We start from the raw sequence: 23780 nt of genomic DNA, 5'->3' as shown, positions 1-23780 counted from the left end.
GAACTATTGGTGTCCTTCAAAGCATACATAACAACTAAGGTGAGCCTAATACATGTTACATTTATCATAATAAGGACCCTCTCCATTTTCCTAAATGTTAAAATCACACCCTTATAAGATTTGAAAGACAAGAAAATACTCTGCAGAATTAAGTTCTTCACCTCACTGTCTCCTAATTCCATATTAAAAAGGGTACTAGAAGCTCTAAAATTTGCATTTCACGATTCTTCATACTGTTTCTTAGTTGGAACTTAAAATCAGGTATTTGGTATTATTAAAAATTGTAAGACATCGCCTTCAAGCTATTTTTCAGAAAACTTTTCTTAAATAGCATCCCTTCACTATTGGCTGTGAAGATTTCTTTCCCATTTATATTGTATTGTACTTAGTAAACTTAACCTTATGTGTGCCGAATTAAGTGTAGTAAGACATCATCCCTGCTCCTTGGCTTCATAATCTCATTGGATCAGATTAGAATTGGCTCTTTTGTATCTTGATAAACAGTGGTTACTTCAGCCTTTCCTTGTCCAACACTAAGGTTGCATTTCCCATCCTTTCATTAAGTTGATGATTGAATTCTTTTTAAAGGTAAATTTATTTATTTATTTTATTTTTGGCTGCGTGGGGTCTTTGTTGCTGCGCGTGGGGTTTCTCTAGTTGCGGCGAGTGGGGTCTACTCTTCGTTGCGGTGCGTGGGCTTCTCATTGTGGTGGTTTCTCTTATTCTGGAGCACGGGCTCTAGGCGTGTGGGCTTCAGTAGTTGTGGCACGTGGGCTTCAGTAGTTGTAGCACGCAGGCTCAATAGTTGTGGCTCACGGGTTCTAGAGTGCAGGCTCAGTAGCTGTGGTGTACCGGCTTAGTTGCTCCGCGGCATGTGGGATCTTCCCCGACCAGGGCTCGAACCCGTGTCCCCTGCATTGGCAGGTGGCTTCTTAACCACTGTGACGCCAGGGAAGCCCGATCACTGAATTTTTATGATCAACTTTTTGGAAGTTTTAAAGTGGAAGAAACCCCAGTAAATCAATCAAAACAAATGTTTAGAATTGATTGTTGCATTTAAAAAATTCACATTGTTGTCTATGTATGCTATTTGTTCGTGTAATTATAGTTATTTCTCTTATGGCTTTTGCTGACTTAGCTATTAACTTTAATCTTTTTAATTTGGGGAGATTGAATTAAATTGGACAGAACAGTAATTTCAGCATGGTTGATTTGTCTTTAACTGTTACAGTATTGAAAAAAATTTGTGGCTTTTTGGCTGACAGTAGATAAAGAACTAATGTCAATGAAAGTGCTTTATAAGACATGAAGTGCTATACAAATGACAGCTTTTTAAAAAAGTTTAATCGATACATTTATTGAGTACATACCACATGATTGGCACTATTCTAGGTGCTGAGGTTACAAAGATGAATAAAGACAATAAGAGAATTCCCAACCCAGTCTATTTTTATTTTTAAAAACAAGCTTATTGAGATATAATTTATGTACCATAAAATTCACTCTTTAAAGTGTACAGTTCAGTGGCTTTTAGTGTATTTAGAGTTTTGCAGCTATCACTACTATCTAATTTTAGAAGGCAAATGACGGTTTTTAATCAGCATTTTATTCCTTTCTGATTTTTGCCTTTATCTCAAAGGTAAATTTTCTTCTGCCTTCTGCAAATACATGCTTAAGGGTGAGATTGTACGGCGTACACTCTCATCTGTAACTATTCATCAATTAGGAAGCAGATGGTATTAGCTTCCTTCTGTTAAAACACTGCTGAATGATGTGACACCTATAAGAATAGATGCAAAAATCACAAATAATTTGAACAGATAAAATAGATTGTTCTGGAGAGGGATCATTTAATATTGCACAAATGTGGGATTAGGAAAGAAATACTCTTTTTTTTTAAATTGAAGTTGATTCACAATATTATGTTAGTTTCGGGTATACAACATAGTGATTCAGTATTTTTATAGGAAAGAAGTATTCTAAAGAACCACCCGGTTTGCTGAGATAACAGAAATTCCAAGTTTAAAATCAAATGTGCCATGCTCACCCACTACCTTCTCAAATATATAAAGTAACTTGGTTTCAGAGCCAGTTTGTGTCCTTAGTTTTTTCCCAGAGATTAGGTAAGGTTTTCTGTTTTTTAAAACATTAGTGGGTCTGTAGATTTTGTGAAAATATTTTCAGTTAATCTCTGAGCTCCCCAAAGCTCAAAATGGCTAAACACTAACCACTGCTTAACTGGGTTGCTGTAAACAGAGCCCAAAATGAAACGCCTGTGTATTTGCTGCAGATTCCCAGGTACCTCTCAAGTGCAGGAATAAGCTCAGAAAAGGTTTAATAGGTTTATTAAGTAATCATCCGTTAAAAGGCTCATGCGCTACTTGTGTGCTGCATTAGGACAAGTGCCTGCCTCCTTACTGCATTTAGCACTGCTTGGAAGAGGATGAACCCTAGGATTTAGACCCCACTCAGATGTATAGGCAGAAGAATTTTGTCAGGAAAAAAAGGTTGCAGAACTACATAAAAGATTATCAATCAGAAGACATCAGGCTATTATATTTTTTCTGATGTCTAAGAAGAATATCCTCAAGCTGAAGAATGGATTGTTTCACTGGTACTATTGGGTAAGTTTTGTGGAGATCCCCAACAACAACAAAAATCATACTGAAGATGAACAGTTGATTCACAGTAGCTGCTGATGAAAAGGAAAGCCTCAGTACCTAGCGGTAGCCCTAGTATTTCTTAGCAGCTTGCCCCCATGATAACTGGCACAAGCTCTGGCTTCTTGGTCAAATCCAGCCTCAGTGAAGGTAGTTCATATATTGGAGATGATCTGATTTTTGTATAGTTTTGATGGCATGTCTATTTGTGGAGAGAAGGGGATTGTGAGGGTAGAGATAGGAGTCTGTCTGTTGTAATAGGATTTGGTCTGTGTGTTAATGGAATGAACTGGCCTTTCTTGCTGACTTCCTTTATCCTTGCTGAGAAGAGAGGTTGAAGTTTCCTAGAGCTATTGATGAAGCTGGTGACTGCGAGAGGAACTCTGGACTTTTGACCTTGATGGTAATGGAAGGTGTTGGGGGAGTTTGGAGAGCCCACAGGTTGGTGTAAGGACTAGAAAGTTATGTTACATTTTTGCCTCAAAACAGACATATACAAATTAAAGCAATAGCTTCTACTTTCTGAGTACTTATTTTAATAAGTTTCTATAAACCTGTGTCATTTGACGTGGTTTTTTCCAAAGCAGCATGTGGCCATTTTCTTCAGGAGGCAATTTTCTTTTCATTCATCATATGGGTTTGTTAGATGGAAAAAGAAATCTACCTCATTTCACAGGTCTGTGCCTTTTCCTACTATATACAGAGCACCTTCCTCATTTTTTTCCTTTCAAAAAAATCTCATTTAATGAAAATAATTAACTTAATCAACTAGGAGTATTTTATTTTCTTGTTTTAACAGTTCTTAAATCAAAGTAACTGTTAGTTTAAGCTTAATTATTGAAATGCATCAGTGTCCTTCTGCCCCATTGCACCTCCCTTTTTGCTTGCCTCCCTCACCAACAAAAACATCAAAGAACACTTAATGAACAGTGGCCCCTGTTTAAAAGGAAGACTTAAGTCTTTAGTTATTTGCTGATAAAATATTTTCTTAAAAACAAGTTATAAATCATTTGTTTATATTTCAGAATCCCTGCATCTCAAACACACACACACACACACACACACACACACGACATCCTGGATATTTGGTTATTTTTCTGAATCACTTTCATATACTTGCTCTGGTATGGCTAACCAGAAATGGAATGGAATGAGGTTAGGCAAGAGGTCATCCAAAGACAAACACCAAAATTTTTGTTTTACTTGTATATTTGAGTGTATTTCTAAGAGAACTTTTAAAAGGGTGGTGTTCTGTAGTTATAACTCCTAAAACTGTGGGCACAAATCTAGCTGGTATTAATAATTTTCTCTTCTTGATGCTTTATATGATGGTTTTGTGATAATTTGTATTTGGGCCTTTACACACACACACACACACACACACACACACACACACCCCCTCTGCTCTGGATTTGTCCCTTGGGGTTTAGTTTCTGTTCATTACCTTTTCATCACCTCTCTTAGTCCAGATGTTCTGGTGAAGTTGGTCCTTGGTTTGGATATTCTAAATTACTTACAAGGTACATGTTTACTGCCAGCTACATTTTTGTTGCATCCGGCCCTGGAGCTGAATCTGCCTTCCTTGCTTGATGTTGAGATTTTTTTGATCATGGAAATCACAGTTCACGTTTTTGAACATATGCCTCCCACTATTACTGTTCTAAGGCACAGCACCTCATTGAAAAACTTCAAAAACCTCTGTAACAGCTGTGAGGGGCAGACCACTGGGCAGGCAACATGAGCTCATTCTTAATTTATCTTAATGATTTATAAAATTATTATTCTTAAATTATAACCCTGGATTTTTGTGTATTTTACGTCCTCCTTTCAGTAGTTTCAATTCAGGGACAACTTGCCTTAGAACTTCCCATTTATCACAGAAGAAATCCCCTCTGATTTCCCATAGGGCAAAGTAGTGTAGGTTGATGCATATTGAGCTACTTGTGTGCTTAGTATCAAATAGTGGTCCTGTAGTAAATGCTCAAAACTTTCCAAGAGGGGGGAATCACATTAATGCAGAGATGCAAAATAAAAGGGGGTGCCTTAGCTTAAATTTTAGGATGTGTCCTCCATCGCGTATGGTTCCATTATTTCCCAGGATAGTGGGGAGAGTTTGTTGTATTCTCTACTTAAAGTCTTGAATTTTAGAAAATGCCTCCTTCCTGCAATTTTATTTTATTTATTTTAAAAAATTAATTAATTAATTAATTTATCCTTTTTTGGCTGCGTTGGGTCTTGTCTGCTGAGTGCGGGCTCTCTCCAGTTGCGGCGAGTGGGGGCTACTCCTCGTTGTGGCGTGTGGGCTTCTCATTGCGGTGACCCCTCCCGCCGTGGAGCACGGGCTCCAGACGTGTGGGCTTCGGTAGTTGTGGCTTGTGGGCTCTAGAGCGCAGCCTCAGTAGTTGTGGCGCACGGGCCCAGCTGCCCCGCAGCATGTGGGATCCTCCCCGACCAGGGATCGAACCGGTGTCCCCCGCATTGGCAGGTGGACCCTTAACCACTGCACCACCAGGGAAGTACCCTTCCTGCAATTTTAGAATGAGTGTTTGCCAGGAGGGGAGAAGGACGTAGTAGAAGCCTTGTTAAATACCTGAGCTACTTTGTGTGTTTTAGACACTTGCTATGCTCGTGTGCCTAGAATTGAGGTGGATCCAAGAGGTTTTCACCAGTGCCCTCCTCTCTCGGTCATGTAATACCGCATTGCTGGGGGTAGGGTGGAGCAGAGAGTTCGCTTTTAATGGTTTCTTGTTATAGCCCTCAACAAAGCTGTGTCATCAATTCCCTTGGCTTTACAGACTATTGCCCAGAAGAAAAGATGTTTGGTTTTCACAAGCCAAAGATGTACCGAAGTATAGAGGGCTGCTGTATTTGCAGAGCTAAATCCTCCAGTTCTCGATTCACTGACAGTAAACGCTATGAAAAGGACTTCCAGAGCTGTTTTGGGTAAGATCATGTGATGTTTGTACCATTTTTGGAGTGAAAAAGATCACAGTATACAGAAGTATTTCTAAGCAAAGGGATTGGAATAGTATGCTAATAATTAAAATCACTCATATTCTAATCTAGGTTATTTCAAGGCACTTGCTCTTAAATCAAACAATACTGACAGCCTTCCTTTTTCCAGATTATGAGGAACTACCAAATTAATTGTGAAGCCCTTTAGAAGTTATAATCAAACAAACCCTTTTGTTAACTTCAGGATGTACAAAGAGATTTTTTAAAAAAAATTACCCTTATTCTCTCTTACAGTAATTGTCCTCCACTAGTTTTCTGTCCTTTGTATTGTTTTTCTAAATTATAGAAATATATTTTAACCCAATCTGCTGAGGATACTAGCAGGACTTAATGTACTGCCCTGAAACCTGTCAGGCTATGTTAGCTTTTATTTTATAATTTCGTTCTTTATTTATCTTTTGACAATAAACCTCTGCTTAATAAAATGGAAATTACTTTCCAACAAATACTTGGATGAAATAAAATACTTAATGTTGAGCCATTTCCCATGTTAGAAATTAATTTCACCACTGTTCTTTCTTATCAAAACATTTTGTGGATTATTTATTGTTAATCCTAGACTTTGTACTTAATTTTGAAGGTTGTCAAAGAGTCTCCACTAACCAACCTTGTCTTTTGAAATTACATTTTTCTCCTAATGTCTTTATTTCCAATTGTATATATAATCAATGTTATTAGTATTTTTCTGTGTATATATAATACAGGAAAAGTGTAGTAAATGAAAAATTCCTCAGAGAGACAGTTAAAAAATAGCTTGGTAACTATAGATTTCTTTCCCCCATGCAGATATATTCATTAAAAAAAATATTACAGTGCCTCTCTGGTTTTGTTTGTTGTGAAACTAGAATATCACGGCACATTATTTTACTTAAAGGGTCGTGTTTTATTGCTTATGAAGTATCTACACATTTCAAGAAAGATTAATTGGACAGCATTGTTTAAAACCATGGTGACCAGGATCTTCTCTAGGTCTTAAATTTTGCTATTGTTTTAAAAAACATTCTTTATTTTAAAATGACCAAATTGTAGCACATGGAATTGATTCATTGGATCTAGAAGTTAATTATATTTCTGAAATAATTCTACAGAAACAATGGAACTGGATCACTCCAGACAATTAGAAATAACAGCTATAAACTATAAATAGTGTTTTTTCTAAAAGAAATGTACTTGCATGAGTTCTTTAATGTAAAGGAGACTAATAAAGGTTTGATTGTTTTCTTATCAGGTTACATGAGACTCGTTCAGGAGACATCTGTAATGCCTGTGTCCTGCTTGTGAAAAGATGGAAGAAATTGCCAGCAGGATCAAAAAAAAACTGGAATCATGTGAGCTCATCTTTTGTCTTCCTCAATTATACCTCTGTTATAGTTAAAATAACATTAGTTTTTCCCCCTAATTTAGGAAATAATATGTTCCTAGGGTAGAAAAGTCTGAAAAGAATAAAGAAAAGCACTAGTTGCTGCTCAGATATAATCACTTAACATTTTGGCATTTTGGGGAGCAAAATAGCTTGGTATGGCATTGCTCTAGGGTTGTATCAAATATACCCATTTTTGGAGATCCACAGCGTACATTTCACATATTTTTAGGTTTAACCCAGAAATTCCTAGAGTTAATTAGACATGGATCCTTTTTTTTCATCTCCTAGGATTATGTATGTCCTAATTCATGTTGGTACTAATGAGCACATTGGTTTATAATCAGAACTGGATTTAAAGCCTGCCTTTACCACTTACTAGTTGTGAACTTTGGGCAAGTGACATTTATTTATAAAGTGCAAAGATAATAACTATCTCACAGAACTGTTGTAAGAACTGAATGAGATGATGTATATAAAGTATAACACATAGTAATCACTCACGTAGAAGCTATTGTTATTCTCTATATTAAATCTAGTTGAGATCAAACTGGAATGTAAATGTGTTTTCTATTTGCATTTCACTTTATAACGTCACTAGAATTCTTTAGAAAATATTTTCAATTACCAGAACGACACTGTTAGGTCTTATTTAATTTTTCTGTATGCTAGCTTTCAGAAGATTTATGACATTTATACAAAATGTTTGTTTTTAAGCAGGCAAAAAATATTTGTTTTTTACCTTTTTTCTTACACTAGCCTTACACTGTCCTTTGGTGACAGTGTTTCATTATTATAATAGGTTTCTGTGGGTCTGTTAACCTATAAAAATGTGAGTTTTTCTTTAATTAATAGCTTACCTGGAGAAGATCCAAATTGTGATTTTGAAGGTGATGTCAACCTTTTACATAAGGGTAGAAATCTGCAAATAGCCAATGTGAGTGAAGGCATGAGAAATGAGACCATATGGGGCTAGACCAGTGGCCACGCTAGGCTGTGGAAGAACATGCCATTGCCCTCACGTGGCTGACCTCAGGGATTAAGGGTGTGTAGTAAAAAGAGCATAAAGCATAGGTCTGAAAACCCTGATTTGCGTCTGGGCCCCTTCCCCACCCACCCTTGCCCATTTACTAGCTTAGTGAAATAAGGCAAAATACATAGTTGAATATCTCTTGTTTTTCTTTACCCTAAAACTGGAGTAACAAATTACTGCTTACTGCTTTGTGGTGAAGTTAAAATCAAAAGTATATGAAAACTTTTTGTAAACTGCGGAACATCATCCTATAGAAATGTTAATTGTTGTTAGGTTTGGTTTTTCTTAACCTACTTGGGTCATTTTCACCATATATAAAATCTATGTAAATTTTTTGCCCAGCAGACTCCTGCTATTACTTACTTCAAAGGAAAAAAACCACTAGATAAATTATTCTTTAATACCATGTGATGATTAAAAGTGCACATGAGCTCTCAAACACTGAGTAGGAAATTCAAATTTGGCTCCTTCAAATAAGCATTCATCTGAACCAAGGGAATACAGAGGTGTCATTTTTAAAATGGTATTAAATATTTAGTATTTTCTTCCAGGTGGTAGATGCAAGGGCAGGACCCAGTCTAAAGACTACCCTGAAACCAAAGAAAGTGAAAACTCTATCTGGAAACAGGATAAAAAGCAACCAGATCAGTAAACTGCAGAAGGAATTTAAACGTCACAGTAAGTTTGATATTGAAACATGAGGATTTAAGAATAGTTGTTTTTATTTTTGTCTGGGGTGGCACATGGCATGTATGGACCATATTTTCTTTTATTGCTTTTTAAAAAAAGAGTGGGAGGCAATGTTGACTTGGGAGAGATATTTTATTTCTATGAAATCTTCGAACTTTATCTTTGATTTTGGTGTCTTAAAAGTACTTTCACCAGCCACTTCTTCAGATTGTGCTAAGAACACAGACCATTCTGATCTCTTTATTGACATCTTAATTTTCTAGAGGATGAACTTTTCAAGTTTGTTTACTTGATTTTTATTCTTAAGGAGTTTGAGGCCTGGAGATATGCAGAAAGGTATATAAATAATTAGTGGACAATCTGAGACTAAAGCCCAGGGTCTCTGGAGCGTAATTTTGGAAATCATAACTCAGATATTGCAGTAAAAGCCAGCCTCAAAACCTTTAGGTTTAAGGGGGCTTGGTGTGTTGTGTGGGGTGAGAGGATGGGAAAGGAATGATAAATTAATATTAAGCTCGTCTACTTTTATTGGAAGTCATTGGGGGCAGGGGACCTTTTGTGGTACTTCTGTATTTAGGAATTTAGATTTCAGATTTTTTTTTTTGCGGTACACGGGCCTCTCACTGCTGTGGCCTCTCCCGTTGCGGAGCACAGGCTCCGGATGCGCAGGCTCAGCGGCCATGGCTCACGGGCATAGCCGCTCCGCGGCATGTGGGATCTTCCCGGACCGGGGCACGAGCCTGTGTCCCCTGCATCGGCAGGCGGACTCTCAACCACTGCGCCACTAGGGAAGCCCTAGATTTCAGATTTTGAAAAGGAAATCCACTGCATATAATGTTATTATGTTATTTATTACACCCAGGGGGGTCTGAGGCAGCACTATTGAATCAAACACATTAGTGTTTCTGTGGGAAAAATGTAGGCATATTCATATAGGTGGAATAAACTAACTGTAAATAAGCTAGTCAGGTTTGCTTACCTAATTATAGTCCAGGTCAGGCCAGATTTTGTGACCAAAAGGGTTAGGAATAAACTTTTGTTTTGAGAACCTTTTCAGAATTGTAGGTGGACCTGTATTGGAATTTTCAGGATTTAAAAAAAAACAAAAACTGGGGAATTCCCTGGCGGTCCACTGGTTAGGACTCTGAGGTTCCACCGCAGGGGGCACGAGTTCCATCCCTGGTTGGGGAACTAAGATGCCGCATCCCGTGCAGTGCGGCTTAAAAAAAAAAATCTGTAGGACCTTGTTAGACAAAGTTTTATCAATCAGTGCTTGTTTTATAAAAATGGAAAAAGACAAGTTACTGATCAGATAGAATGAGAGGAAGGAAGGAGAACTATCATCTCTTGAGCATTTTGGTATATGTACCAAGCACTTTACATACATAATTATCCCAAGGATTTCTATTTTAGAGATTAGGATAGGAAGTACAAAGTAGTGATTTCACCTTGACCAGAGGTCACTTAGTAAGTGGTAGAGATGAATTTGATCTGGGGTTTGTCTAATTTCAAAGCCCTGTGCTGTTTCTACAATATCATTCTGCTCTCTGGGATAGTGTAACTCATGCCACAGGACTCCAAAGTCTTTCCAGATCTGCTACTAACTCTACTCTCAGGTAAGTTGGTGTTACCAGTCCATAGTTATTCTGTTAATATATTTAATCTTTGGCTAAAATATTTTAATACATTTATAGTAAAATATTTAGGCAGCATCAAATATGTGTATATTTTAATTATACATGTTTGTTTCTTAACCAGCTATCACCAAAGGGGGGAAGAAAGACTGACTCTACCCTTTATTCTCTTTAAATGTTTTAGTGAACATTTAGAAAATAGTAATTTTCTTCTATAACTTGAGGGGTAGAGAAATTGATATTCGTTGTATATTCTTAGCGTCTCCCTTTAATTATAGGGAAAGTGACATCTGACTAACTTTTGCCTTACCTAAGGGAATATGTCCAGTGTAATTTTAGATTTTTGTGATAAAGCTGTGCTGTGGAGGGGTTGGAAACTGAAAATAACTGGATTTTGGAAACTCAGAGTGAAACATGATTTTCCCAGGTGCATTGTGAATTGCTAGCAGCTGTGTGCACCATAACAGTTTTGAGATATTTGAATTTTTATACATCACCCACTAAATGGTTTCCCTGTCTCTGGTTATATATTTGCTTCCATGCATCTTGCATGTACCTGCCCTGTATTCCTCTTCCTGGGACATTCTTTCCTTTGTGGTGTACTGGAAAGGCATTGGACTTAGGGCTTGAAGATCTGGATTGGAGTTACAGTCCTTGAACAGATATGTGACCCTGGTGTTGCTTAACATTTAACCACAATTTCCTAATCAGAGAAGTGAGGATAATCAAGTAAAAGGGGTTTTGTAAAACAAAACAAAGCGAAATAAATTCCCATATAAATGTTAGCCATTCTTTTTGTCATTCTTCTTCCTAAAACCTGCAATGATTCTGGTTGCTGTAGAATAAAATGGAAAACCCCTAGCAAGTCTTTGGATGTACCATTTTAGGGAAAGGGTCACTTCCCTTCGTGTGCCTAGTGTATTCTGCTTCCAATTTTACTCATCATCCCCACCTACCCCAAGCTTTCTAACTAGTCTTTTGTGCCTTTCCAAATCCTACCTACCTAATGTTTAAGACTTCAAAAATTTCAGTTCTTTGAAGAATTTCCTGATTTACATTCTAGAAGAGAGTTTTTTTTTCCCTAACTGCGATTCTATATATAATTGTATCCTAGTGTCCCAGGTGTTAGATTGAACCATATAAAATTGCCATTTTTATAGGTAGACATGGTCCACTAACTGCAATGTCAAATGGTTCATAGATATTAAATGATGACTATCACTAGAGCAGCATAGAGATGACTGCTATTGCTGTTAATTATTAGGGAAGTCTTTTGTTTTTTTTTCTAAACACACACCCTAGCAGTGTATGTGCTGTTTATTTATTTAGTTAGTTAGTTTGCACTGGGTCTTAGTTGCGACGTGTGGGATCTTTAATTGCAGTGTGCGGACTTCTTAGTTGCGGCATGTGGACGACTTCTTAGTTGCAGCACACGGACTCTTATTTGTGGCATGCAGGCTTCTCAGTTGCGGTATGTGGACTTCTTAGTTGTGGCACGCACGCAGGATCTAGTTCCCCAATCAGGGATCAAACCTGGGCCCCTTGCGTTGGGAGCGCGGAGTCTTACTCACTGGACCACCAGGGAAGTCCCAGGGAAGTCTTTTAAATATTCCTGTAGTCTTATTCCTTTAAAGCCTGCTACTCCTTTTTTTTCATTTATTTTTTTATTTTTTTACATTCTTTTTTTAATATTCTTTTCCATTATGGTTTATCATAGGATATTGAATATAGTCCTCTGTGCTATACAGTAGGACCTTGTTGTTTATCCATTCTATATGTTAAAGCTTATAGCTGCTAACCCCACCCTCCTACTTCCTCTCTCCCTCAGCCCCATCCCCCTTGGCAACAACCAGTCTATTCTCTATGTCCGTGATTCTGTTTCTGTTTCATAGATAGGTTCATTTGTGTCATATTTTAGATTCCACATATAAGTGATTTCATATGGTATTTGTCTTTCTCTTTCTGACTTACTTCACTTAGTATGATAATCTCTAGTTGCATCCATCTTGTTGCACATGGCATTATTTCATTCCTTTTTATGTAAAGCCTGCTACTCTTGAGAATTTTGTTTGGTGTTTTTTCATGAAGTTAAGCTATTCATATATTGGAAGTAAATGAACATATTAAAAACATCAATTGGTGCCTTCTTTGTTTTAGATACTTAATTTTATGCTATTGTATATAAACTTTTGTTAATAGAAAATGCTTGTGAGCGCTATTCAAAAAAGTTTTCTTTAGTCTGTTTCTTCCCATGTAGGATATGACACAGGGTTTGATGTCTAGTGGATACTTAATAAATATTTGATTAGTTCTGTGAATTGGAGGATTATTCTATCCACCTATCCTGGGGGGCGGGTGGTGAGTCTTTAGCCAAAGGTAAGATGTGTGGTAGGCTCAACCCCTGTCTGATGTTGCTGTTGCTGAGAATAGCAGTATGATAGCTTTATAGCTCAGTGACTATCCACCAAAAGATTTATTTTCTGGCTTGTAAATTTATATGAAGTCTTCTGAGGGCAAAAACACTAAATCATGTTTAGCTTGTATCTGATGAATTGCCTTTACTCCTTATTAAGTCAGGATCTATTGTTTTCCCTTTATGGGTAAGGTATCATTTTTCTTTGGATGCTTTCAAGACTTTTTTCTTTTTCTTTAGTGTTCAGAAGTTTAATTATAATGTGTCTTGGCATTGATTTCTTTGGGTATATCCTGTTTGGGGTTTGCTCAGCTTCTTGTATCTATAGGTTTATGTCTCTTGCCAAGTTTGGCACGTTTTCAGCCGTTATATTTGAGTAGTTTTTCACCTCCGCCCTCTTTCTCCTCTTCTTCCGGGACTGCAGTCACATGAATGTATGTTTTCTGTTGTAGTTCCACAGGTCTCTAAGGCTCTTTCATTTGTTTTCTTTGTATTGTACAGGTTGGGTGATTTCTGTTGTTCTTTCTTCCAGTTCACTGATTGTTTCCTCTTTCCCCTCCATTCTGCTGTTGAGCCTGTCTACTCAGCTTTTTATTTCACTTATTGTATTTTTTCAGTTCGGATTTCAGTTCCTTGGTTCTTTATAGCTGCTTTTTTTAACTGAGGCCTACTTGCTGAGGCTATGTTTTCATTTATTTCAAACTTGTTCATAATGGCTTATTGAAGCATTTTTGTCATAGCTGCTTTAAAATCTTTGTCAGATCATGCTAACGTCTCTGTCATCTTGGTGTTTAATAGATGCTTGACTTTTCATTCAATTTGAGATCTTCCTGGTTCTGGATATGATAACGATTTTTTATTGAAACCTAGACATTTTAAAATTGTGTTGTGAGACTTCGAGTTTTATTACTTCTGTTTTAACTGGCTTTTTTTTTTTCCAGAAGGGGAAATGGGGGGGGGGCACCACCTTGTTACTGCCAAGTGGTGTTGAAAGTCAGGTTCCCCCTGACCTTTAACCTCCTTTCCAGCCTCCTTTGGTATCTGAGGGAGGAGGAGCTCCTGACTGCGGCTGGGTGGGGGTGGGCTGGGAATTCAGGCTCCCACGTGGTGAGGGTGCTCCTGTTCCCGGTGGGCCACAGTGAAGGCCCCGACTCTTCAGAGGGCTTCCACTGACATCACCCTGGTGGAGGTGTTGGGGGGCCTCCTAACAGTCTTGGGAGGATGGAAACCTAGGCTCCCCACTTGGCCTTTGCTCCAGTGGGTGGGGGTGGGGACCCTTTTTTTTTCTGTGGTGTTTGGCTGGAGTAAAGGGGTTATTGTTGGGCTTCCCTGGTGGCGCAGTGGTTGAGAGTCCGCCTGCCGATGCTGGGGACACGGGTTCGTGCCCCGGTCCAGGAAGATCCCACATGCCGCGGAGCAGCTGGGCCCGTGAGCCATGGCCGCTGAGCCTGCGTGTCCGGAGCCTGTGCTTTGCAACAGGAGAGGCCACAACAGTGAGAGGCCCGCGTACCGCAACAACAAAAAAAAGAGGGGGGGGGGGTTATTGTCTCCGAAAGGATTCCTCTCTCGCTAAGCTGCCCCTTTCCTGGTCCTTTGGCTAGAGAGGGCAGGCTTCTGTTGGCTCTGTGTGTGTGTGTGTGTGTGTGTGTGTGTGTGTGTGTCTATATCTGCACCCATTGGCATTTCTGAGTTGTTGGCTTCTTCAGCTGCAAGACTGGGATTTAGGAGACAAAAAGAAAACCCATAAAAGCTAGGGAGCTCACCCCCGCTTCCTTCCTTAAGTCTTGAGCTCACTAGCTGTTGCCGACTTTCAGAGTGTTTAGTTTTGTTTTATGTGTTGTGTCCATATCTATTTTTAGTTGTACTTATTAGCAGGAGAATAGAGAAAAGTGTGTCAGCTCTTCATCTTATTGGAAGCTCATTTTCTTTTAGATACACTTTAGTACAAATATCTTCAAATGTCAGTAGTAAATAGAAAATAAATTTTTTCTTTTTTTTTTACTATCTCATTCACTGTGTTTTATGCTGAGGCTTAGTTGCAGCTGCATATAGTGAAATTATAATTTGTTTTCACTTTATTTCAGATTCTGATGCTCACAGTACCACCTCAAGTGCCTCTCCAGCTCAATCTCCTTGTTATAGTAACCAGTCAGATGATGGCTCAGATACAGAGATGGCTTCTGGCTCTAACAGAACACCAGTGTTTTCCTTTTTAGATCTCACATACTGGAAAAGGTAAAAGCAACAGAAAATATCTCTCTGACCAGCAAACCTTCTTAATTATAGGCAACGGTTTCCCACTTCCTTAGCAATTAAGTGGCATTTGGCACACAGCTGGTAGCGTATGTGTTTGGAGGTGGATTAGGCAAGAATGGAGCTGAGAGTGTGGATTTTCTGTGTTTTTTCTATTAAAATTGATTTAAAGTAGAAATCATGTTAAGAAATCTAAATTTCCTATGATGGAGTATACTAGGTATTCATTCTGACCAACTCTCCCACTGAAAAAAAGTAAAAGGGCTAGAAGTATATATATTTTTTATGTCTTTAAAATTGGCATCAACAAGTAGACAAGTTAATAAGGAATAATCAGAGGCCAAATGCTGAGTGAATGAGGGACCCCGAAGTCAAAAAAGAGGTAATAGACTAAGAAAGAGAGAATATTTAAAGAGAAAGTGGTTAAGGATTTTCTAGTTCACAGATTTGGGGAGACTAACAAGTTAAAAGCAAGGTAATAAGCAATTATCTTATGGGTGAAGAAGATTCACCTATAGATACATCATAGGGAAACTATGGAACATGGGAGGCAAAACAGATTTTAAGTAGTGAGAGAATAAAGACATTATTTTCAAAGGAACAGCAAACCTACAAGCTGAATTCTCAGCATGAACAACGGAAGCCATAAAACAATAGATTAATACCTTCAATGGCCCAAGAGATAATAGCTCTCAACTTAAAATTATATATATGTAGCAAAAATATCTTTCGCAAATGAGGGCATAGGACTTTTTGACTAGAAAAAGAAAATTGAGAGTTTGCTGCCAAACTGACTCAATAACAAAAATTCTATAGGCAGAAAGAAGAGATCCAAGATTGAAATTCTGAGAAGGATAAATAAATATTTGTTGCCTATAGGTAAATTTAAACAAACACTGAAGGCTTAAAATGATAATAGATGGGAATTTAAAAAAAAAGAATTAAATGACAACAGTAACATATAAGTCAAAGTAATAGTAGTGATGGGAGTTAAAATGTCCTAATATCTTTGTATTGTTGACAGTAAATGTATTGACACTTTAGAGTTCAATTAATTAACTGTATAACCACTAAAAGAATAAAAATAAGAACGTAAAACCTCCAGAGAAGAAGGGAAGGATGGAGAGTTTTAAAATATACCTAGCAGGACTTCCCTGGTGGCGTAGTGGTTAAGAATCCACCTGCCAATGCATGGGACATGGGTTCGATCCCTGGTCCAGGAAGATCCCATGTGCTGTGGAGCAAATTAGCCTGTGCACCACAACTACTGAGCCTGCAAGCCACAACTACTGAAGCCTGTGTGCCTAGAGCCCGTGCTCCGCAACAAGAGAAGCCACCGCAATGAGAAGCCTGCGTGCCACAACGAAGAGCAGCCCCTGTTCGCTGCAACTAGAGAAAGCCTGCGTGCAGCGATGAAGACCCAACGCATCCATAAATCAGTCAATCAATCTAGCAAAATAAAATGATGAAAACCTCCATATATTTGTAAATTAAGAAACCATGGGTTCAAGAAGAAAGTATAAATTAGAAAATCCTTATAACTAAAAAAACCCCCAAAATACCACAAATCAAAACATGTGGTATGAAGTTAAAGAGGTGGAAGAAAAGTTGCCTTTAATGCTTCTTACAAAAGAAAGATTTAAAATAAATGAAGTTACATGTATCCAATTTAAAGATTAATGAAGCTCAATATAAAAAAAAAATAAAAGCAAGGAAATCCTAAAGATAGGAGTAGAAATAAATGGAGTAGAAAATCAATATGAATGGATAGTATCAGTAAAGCTAAGAGTTGGTTCTTGAAAAACATAACCAAAAAAGTTACTAGAGATAAAGCAGGTCAAGAAAAAGAGATGGTACCCATAAGCATCTTGGATAAGAAAAGGGAGATTCAGCTATAGAAAAAGCAGAAGTTTAGAAGACAATAGGATATTAGAAACAGCTTCATGACAATAAATTTGAACATATAGGTGAAGTGGATACATTAGTAGAAAAAGACACTTCACCAAAACTGTCTCAGGAAAAAGTAGAAAACCTGAATTGTCTCATAATAAAGGAATGGATTCAGTGGTCAGAAGTCTTCCCTCGAAAAATCCCAGGCCTAGATAGACAAATTCTACCAGACATTCCAGAAACAAATGATTCTAATCTTGCACTGGCTTTTCCAGATTATGGATAAAAGAGGGCATAGGCTCCAAGCATTCTATGAGGCTAACATAACTTTGATATGTTATAAACAATATATCATAACTAGATTAGATTTATTCTAGGGATGTGAGATTGTTTGAAGCATTAGAAAGCCAACTAATATAATTTGACAGTTTCCTAAAGGAGGGAGAAAATGCTTATTGTATTAGTGGTATATTGAAGATGTTTGATAAATTTGAACTTTGCTTCAAGGTTTAAAATAAAACCTTTAGCAAAATAGGAATAGAAGGTAACCACATTGATAAATAATTTGCATTTTTGAGTAAAGTTGAACACGTTCCCATTCCTATAGCCCAGCAACGTAACCTAGGAAAACACCTTCAGACCTGTGCACCAGTATGTACAGCATGTTTGTAATAGCAAAAATTGTCCCATCAGAAGGAGAGTGGGTAAATTGTGGTATATTCACATGGTGGAATACCGTACATAAGTTAAAATGAAATAAAGCTCTAACAATATATATGAACCTCAGTCACTGTTGAGCAAAAAAATTGTAGCGTACAGTGTGATTCCATATATATGCATTTCTATATATATATTTTATTTTATATATTATATATATGAGATAACAAGCAATATGTTTAGAGATGCAAACGTTGTATATAAAGAAAAAACAGTGATAAACCTGAAATTAAGGAGGAGAGAATGAGATTGGGTGGAGTGGGATTGGAGAGGGGCATACGGGGGACTTCATAGGAAATAATAGTTTTTTTTAGAGTGTGTGATCCATGGATGATTTGTTGTGTTGTCATTTTTGTATGCCTTTATGTATATTTGATAATATGTGTATATATTTTTTGTCTGCTCAGTATTAAAATAAAACCACCAGCTGTATCAGCCTGTTTATGGTGGCTGTTTTCTTTAAGATTTGGTGATTTTTGGAGGAAACCGTTTATAACTTTAGGAGCAGCCTCTGAAACTGACTGCTGTCTCTCAGATTGCCTTCTTCCCCCTTAATATTTGATAAGATTCCAGTGTGGGGTTTAAGGCGCCTGGGTAATTCCCATTACCTAGCAAATTGGGGTCACTCTAGGAGCCCATTCATTAGGAATGTGATGAGATTGTGGAAGTAGAACCTTTGATCATGCTGTACTAGTTATAATGATGAGTAGATTTTTCCTTTTTTTGTATTCCTATTTTTCTGCCTTATTTAATATATTTTGTTGTCCCTCCATTTTTTTCTTTTAGACAGAAAATATGCTGTGGCATTATCTATAAAGGCCGTTTTGGGGAAGTCCTCATCGACACACATCTGTTCAAGCCTTGCTGCAGCAATAAGAAAGCAGCTGCTGAGAAGCCGGAGGCTCAGGGGCCAGAGCCTCTGCCCATCTCCACTCAGGAGTGGTGACTGAGGTTGCTGTAGAAGGGGAACAAAAAATGAGTTAAATTTTGGAAAACACCAACAAAATGACCCTCCTGTTTTTAACTTGGATACCTGTTATTCTGCCAAAAGATGATTTCTAGAATAGTTTTGAGTGGGTTATTTTCCCTCCAGTTCCACAAAGTCTGAAGCCAGTATCTAGCTTACTAAAAGGAAAAAAAGAAGTGTACATAATATTTAAGATGCTGAGTATTTCATAGGAAAGCTGAATGCTGCTGTAAAGTGCTCTTTAAGGCTTTTTAAAAAAATCCCCTTCTAATGAATGAAATTAGGGGAATTTCAGGGGACAGAGATGGGATTTGTTGTATGATAAACGTATGTAGTTTTAGTCTTTCTATATTGAGAAGCAGTGGTTGGGGCATTTTTTAAGATGGCTGGCTACACTTGTTTTCCTTCGTTATAATAAATTTGTCATAACTCAGTAAACACAGACTTGCCCCTAGAGGTAGTTGTTAATAACTTTGAAATATTAAGGTGTTGCCAAGGTTCTGATGATTCAAACCTGTACTACTGAATATTAAGCGGGACGGACTAAGCTCTCTAGTGCGAATATCTTGAAGGAGTAATTTCTAAACATACAGAGGTAACTTGACTGTATATGTTGCATCCTGTGTCACCTCCCTCCATATTGATATTTGATAAAGTTTTTAATTTATATGAAACTTCTAAAGCAGAATCAAAGTTCCTCTTGGGGAAATGTCAAATCTTTAGGATAGGCAATCCTATATGAATAGTACCAAAGCATTACCCCTTGGTAGAGAATGCACTCTATTAAAATGTTAAATTATCTGAAAAATAAAATGTGCAAGTCTTCAGGATGGCACATGAAAAAAACAAAGGTTAATGCTTCTTGGGGCACATTTCTTAGAGGGCTTGCAAGTGTGTAAATAATTTGTTTATGTTACATGACTGGTGACTTCAATGAAAATCTGCACAATTCAGTTTTAGCTCTGGATTACTTCGGTTGACCTTTGTGAAGGTTTTATCTGTGTAGAATGGTTGTTTGACTTGTTTTAACCTATTAGGGTTTTGGGTTTTTGTTTTTTGTTTTTCATTCTATATTAAAGTAAAATTCTACTAAAAGAAAAGAGGTGTGTGTTAATGCTGAGTGGGTTGGTTTTGGTTTGGTTTCTTTTAGTCAGGCTTTCTGAACATTGAGGTGTTAGATGATACATCCTAAACGTGGAGCTCTTCAATTGTAAAACCTTCATTAAAAGCCTTTTACTTGAACCCAAACCAAAGTACTATCTATTGCCTCTTTTCTAAAAGTTCAGGAAGAATATATCACCAGTTCAGACTGTTCATAATGCGGGAGGATCATTTGCCTACCTTGTAATAACATGACTCAGTGCTTATTTTTAAAACTGGATTTTAAAGATTGGATAGTATAAATAACAAGAAGGAGTGAGCCAATTTTTATGGGTATCCTATAGTTTTATAGTTCTTAATCTAAACTTAAAATTTTATATTTCTTCCTCTGGAAAAAGCTACAAGCCACCATATGCACAGACTACATAGTGAGTTGGGTCAGCTGTCCCACAGACTTTGAGGTGTATTACAAGAATCCCAGCCATTATCATCTTCCTCCTGAGTTATTTTGAAGTGGTTTTTTTTCTCTCTTTTTTTTTGTACATTTTGGCTGCAGTACTGGTGGTAGAATATACTATAATATGGATCATCTCTACTTCTGTATTTATTTATTTATTACTAGACCTCAACCACAGTCTTCTTTTTCCCCTTCCACCTCTCTTTGCCTGTAGGATGTACTGTATGTAGTCATGCACTTTGTATTAATATATTAGAAATCTACAAATCTGTTTTGTACTTTTTATACTGTTGGATACTTATAATCAAAACTTTTACTAGGGTATTGAATAAATTTAGTCTTACTAGAAAATAAAAGAAGCTGTTTTGTGGCTTTGTCTGAAAGGTGTTCTTAAGTAAGAGTAACTAATGTTTTTGACCCTCACAGATACTCAGTGTAAGCCCTTAGTATTATAACAAGCCATGAAGGAAAGAAGTCCTCTTTACTGAGAAACACAGACTTTAAAATATAGATCTTCCTCCACTTACCATGGGGTTACGTCCCAATAAACCCAAAGTAAGTTGAAAATATTTTAAGTCAAAAATGCATTTAATACATCATAGCTTAGCCTAGTCTACCTTAAACATGCTCAGAACATTTACATTAGCTTACAGTTGGCAAGATCATCTAACACAAAACCTATTTTTCATTAAAGTGTTGACTATCTCATGTAATTCATTGAATACTGTACTGAAAGTGAAAGCAAGAATGGCTAAATGTACTGGTAGTTTACCCTCCTGATCGCGTGGCTGACTGGGGTCTGTGGCTCACTGTGGCTCCCTCCTGCCGCTGCATCACAAGAGTGTCATATACTGCATATTGCTAGCCTGGGAAAAAGATCACAGTTGAAGTCTGATTTCTACTGAATGCATATCGCTTTTGCATGACTGTTAAGTCAAAAAATCCTAAGTTGAACCATCATTAAGTTGGAGACTGACTATAAAGACATTTTTTGTTGTTGTTGACAGGGACAACAAAGTAGGGTTTATTGGTGGGCATGGGTAGGGAGGGGGCAGCGCCAAGGCTCTCACGAGTGCAGGGCGCGCCATTTGTCCAGGGGGCCACGATTAGGGATGTACTTGACCCCACAGCCATCTGGGATGAGCTGCTTTTCTGCCACCATGTTTTCAAATTCATCTGCATTAAACTTAGTAAATCCCCACTTCTTGGAGATGTGGATCTTCTGGCGGCCAGGGAACTTGAACTTGGCCCTGTGGAGGGCCTCAATCACATGCTCCTTGTTCTGCAGCTTGGTGCGGATGGACATTATGACCTGGCCAATGTGGACCCTGGCCACTGTGCCCTGGGGCTTTCCAAAGGCACCACGCATACCTGTCTGGAGCCTAGACTGGCTCCAGGGTCAGTTATTAACGTCCGCTGTTAATGTCAGTCATTAACGTCCGCTGGAAAGGGCTGTCTCCAGGGTCCCTTAGGGCAACCCATACAGGCAACAGGCCGTATACACTACCGAGGAGGCTTTTGCGCACTGGGCCCCCATGGGGAAAAGAGCACAGTCGGCTGAACTGGCTGCAAATGTAAAAGACATTTTTTTTTGTAAAAGACATTTTAACTGATGTGCACAGGAATTAACCTAGTGGATAAGATGATTTTAACAGTGAAGGACAAAAGGTCTCCAGTGTTTCAATGTCTGTAATACGGTTTTATTAGTATTGTCTATGGACATAATGGGAAGCATCATTGAGACTTTAGAGAAACTATAAAAGGTGGTTATAGAGAAAGGTAGATTTTTGGGATTGGGGTCAGACCTGGGTTCTCTGATTCCCGGCTCTACCCCCTTATTAGCCATTTGAGTCTCTTGACTTTTGTGAGTCTCCAAACTTCTTTTACTTCACAGAATTGTTTACTTTACAGATTTATCATGAATCCAAAGAGGTATAATTCATACCAAAGGTTTTTTTTCTGTGCCGTGCGGCTTTCGGGATCTCAGTTCCCCAACCAAGGATTGAACCTGGGCCACGGCAGTGAAAGCCTGGAATCCTAACCACTAGGCCACCAGGGAACTCCCATATATCAAAGTTTTAAAAACAGTTTATTACCTGGGAAAGGTAGATCCTCTGGGTCAAACTTCTTATACTACAATTAAATTAGCTTTGGGATAGTCTAGGTGATTTTGCCAGCACCTAATCTAGTTACTGTGAAGCTACTAAGTTAACCTAAGTACTACTGGAAGGATGACAGCACCTACATGATCTATTGCTGTTTAATAAAATTACCAAAAATGTAGTGGCTTAAGAGAAATTGATCTCAGTTTCCATCTAGGTGCAGTGTGGCTGGGTCCTTTGCTCAGGGTCTCACAAGGCTGCAACAGGTGTCAACTCGGTTGCATTCTCATGAGGTGACTTGGGAATAATTCACCCCAAATTCACTTGGGTTGTTGGCAGAATTCATTCCCTGTGGCTGTAGGATGGAGAGCCCAGACTACTGGCTGGAGGGCCCCCTTAGTTCCTTACCACTTGGGGTCTCCCAACATGGCACTCACGGTACCCAGCCAGCAGGTCTCCAGAGCCAGTCACCTAACAAGACAGTTGTCCTGTCCACACTCAAGTTACACAGTGAACACAAGAGGTGGTGTGTGGAGACCGTAGAGTTTTGTCTGCATAGCACCTCTTTTTCTTACGTGAACCACTTGAAACTGGGCCTCTTTGTCCTAAAATACAAGCATTTGGGTGTAGCAAGTAAAAAGAAAAATAGTTCCCCTATTATGAAATACCTACTGTGGTGGGCTTGGCACCTGTAAACACTGTTCAAACAACCTTGCAAAGTGAAAAAACGAAACAATCTGTTTACAGGTAGTCAGTGAAGGGGTGCAAGGGGGGCCATATAACTTAAATAAAATCAGCTTTCCTGATTCCAAAGCCTGTGCTCTTAAAACTGGACCCTGTCCCTGCTATAGCAATGGTGCCTTCTTAACCTGCATTTTGGGTGGTCACCTGGGTCTCTTCCGAAGGATGAAAACGAGGGGCAAGTTTTACCCTTGTGAAGAGGTTGACCTTTGTCTAAATCAGTTAATCAAATGTTGTTAATTTTGATGTTGAAAGTACATATTATATACTGTCTTTTTGTGGAGAAAATAGTCTCCAGGAGGTTTAGTTGAAACAAAGGAATCTTCTAAAAATAAATGAAGGTAGCCAGAACTAACTGCTTGCTCTGTAGTAAAGAATGGAGGATACCGAGGGAGCCTCTTGATTGACCGTCCCTAGAGCAGTTTCCCAATCGCCCAGATTTAGCATTATGCTGGCCTGGCAGTCAGTTTTGTGTGATGTTCAGTGGACTGGGAAGGGAGGAGAAAGCCCAACTGGATCAAAGTTAGATAATTTCACAGGCTCATGTTCTCAAAGAAAGGGATCTGAGCGTTCTAACAATTTCTCGGGCTATGGAGTTTGGTTACTTATTGTGGTCATGAGAATGCTTTAGGTTTCAAATATCTTGCACCCTGGTTAGAAACTGCTTGTTATTGTATGTCAAGTAGGGGCTTCTTAGACATGCTTAGTTGCAGGCTTCAGTGTAAAAGAGCTTAATCTTTCATTTTA

At 38.2% G+C, this 23780-nt stretch overlaps 2 protein-coding genes and 1 pseudogene across 4 annotated transcripts in view; 1 reads left to right on the top strand and 2 right to left on the bottom strand.

Annotated features, from left to right (window-relative positions):
• The window catches only part of SINHCAF (SIN3-HDAC complex associated factor), a 29432-nt gene extending 8859 nt beyond the window's left edge, over positions 1–20573 (top strand). For all 3 annotated transcript variants that reach the window (XM_022577898.3, XM_022577897.3, XM_089920464.1), the window contains exons 2-6: positions 5456–5603; positions 6904–7003; positions 8620–8746; positions 14890–15040; positions 18452–20573. In XM_022577898.3, the coding sequence (XP_022433606.1) occupies positions 5476–5603; positions 6904–7003; positions 8620–8746; positions 14890–15040; positions 18452–18611 (666 nt within the window). In that variant the 5' untranslated portion in view covers positions 5456–5475 and the 3' untranslated portion in view covers positions 18612–20573. The remainder of the gene's footprint in view (positions 1–5455; positions 5604–6903; positions 7004–8619; positions 8747–14889; positions 15041–18451) is intronic.
• A 643-nt stretch (positions 20574–21216) lies between these two features.
• On the bottom strand, positions 21217–21727 carry LOC111176505 (large ribosomal subunit protein uL16-like). Its single transcript, XM_089921569.1, has 2 exons — positions 21698–21727; positions 21217–21577 (listed from the first exon to the last, which is right to left on the bottom strand). Exons 1-2 carry the CDS (start codon positions 21725–21727, stop codon positions 21257–21259), a joined length of 351 nt encoding a protein of 116 aa, XP_089777695.1. The 3' UTR covers positions 21217–21256.
• On the bottom strand, positions 21641–21762 carry LOC115802890 (small nucleolar RNA SNORA70; annotated as a pseudogene).
• Between the last annotated feature and the right edge of the window lie 2018 nt (positions 21763–23780).

The sequence above is a fragment of the Delphinapterus leucas genome, chromosome 11, assembly GCF_059928025.1.
Source record: "Delphinapterus leucas isolate spDelLeu-1000000601 "Yukka" chromosome 11, BTC_Dleu_Yukka2, whole genome shotgun sequence".
Classification (NCBI taxonomy): domain Eukaryota; kingdom Metazoa; phylum Chordata; class Mammalia; order Artiodactyla; family Monodontidae; genus Delphinapterus; species Delphinapterus leucas.
Note: the sequence above shows the minus strand (reverse complement) of the source record. Positions and strands in the feature narration are given on the sequence as shown.

What these genes read in the sequence shown, in the direction of transcription:
- LOC111176505 (XM_089921569.1), bottom strand. Translation starts at nt 21,727, where the DNA reads ATGGGGGCCCAGTGCGCAAAAGCCTCCTCG. An exon ending in AGTGCGCAAAAGCCTCCTCG is followed by an intron (nt 21,578 to 21,697) that starts GTAGTGTATACG and finishes CCCTGGAGCCAG; the next exon opens with TCTAGGCTCCAGACAGGTAT.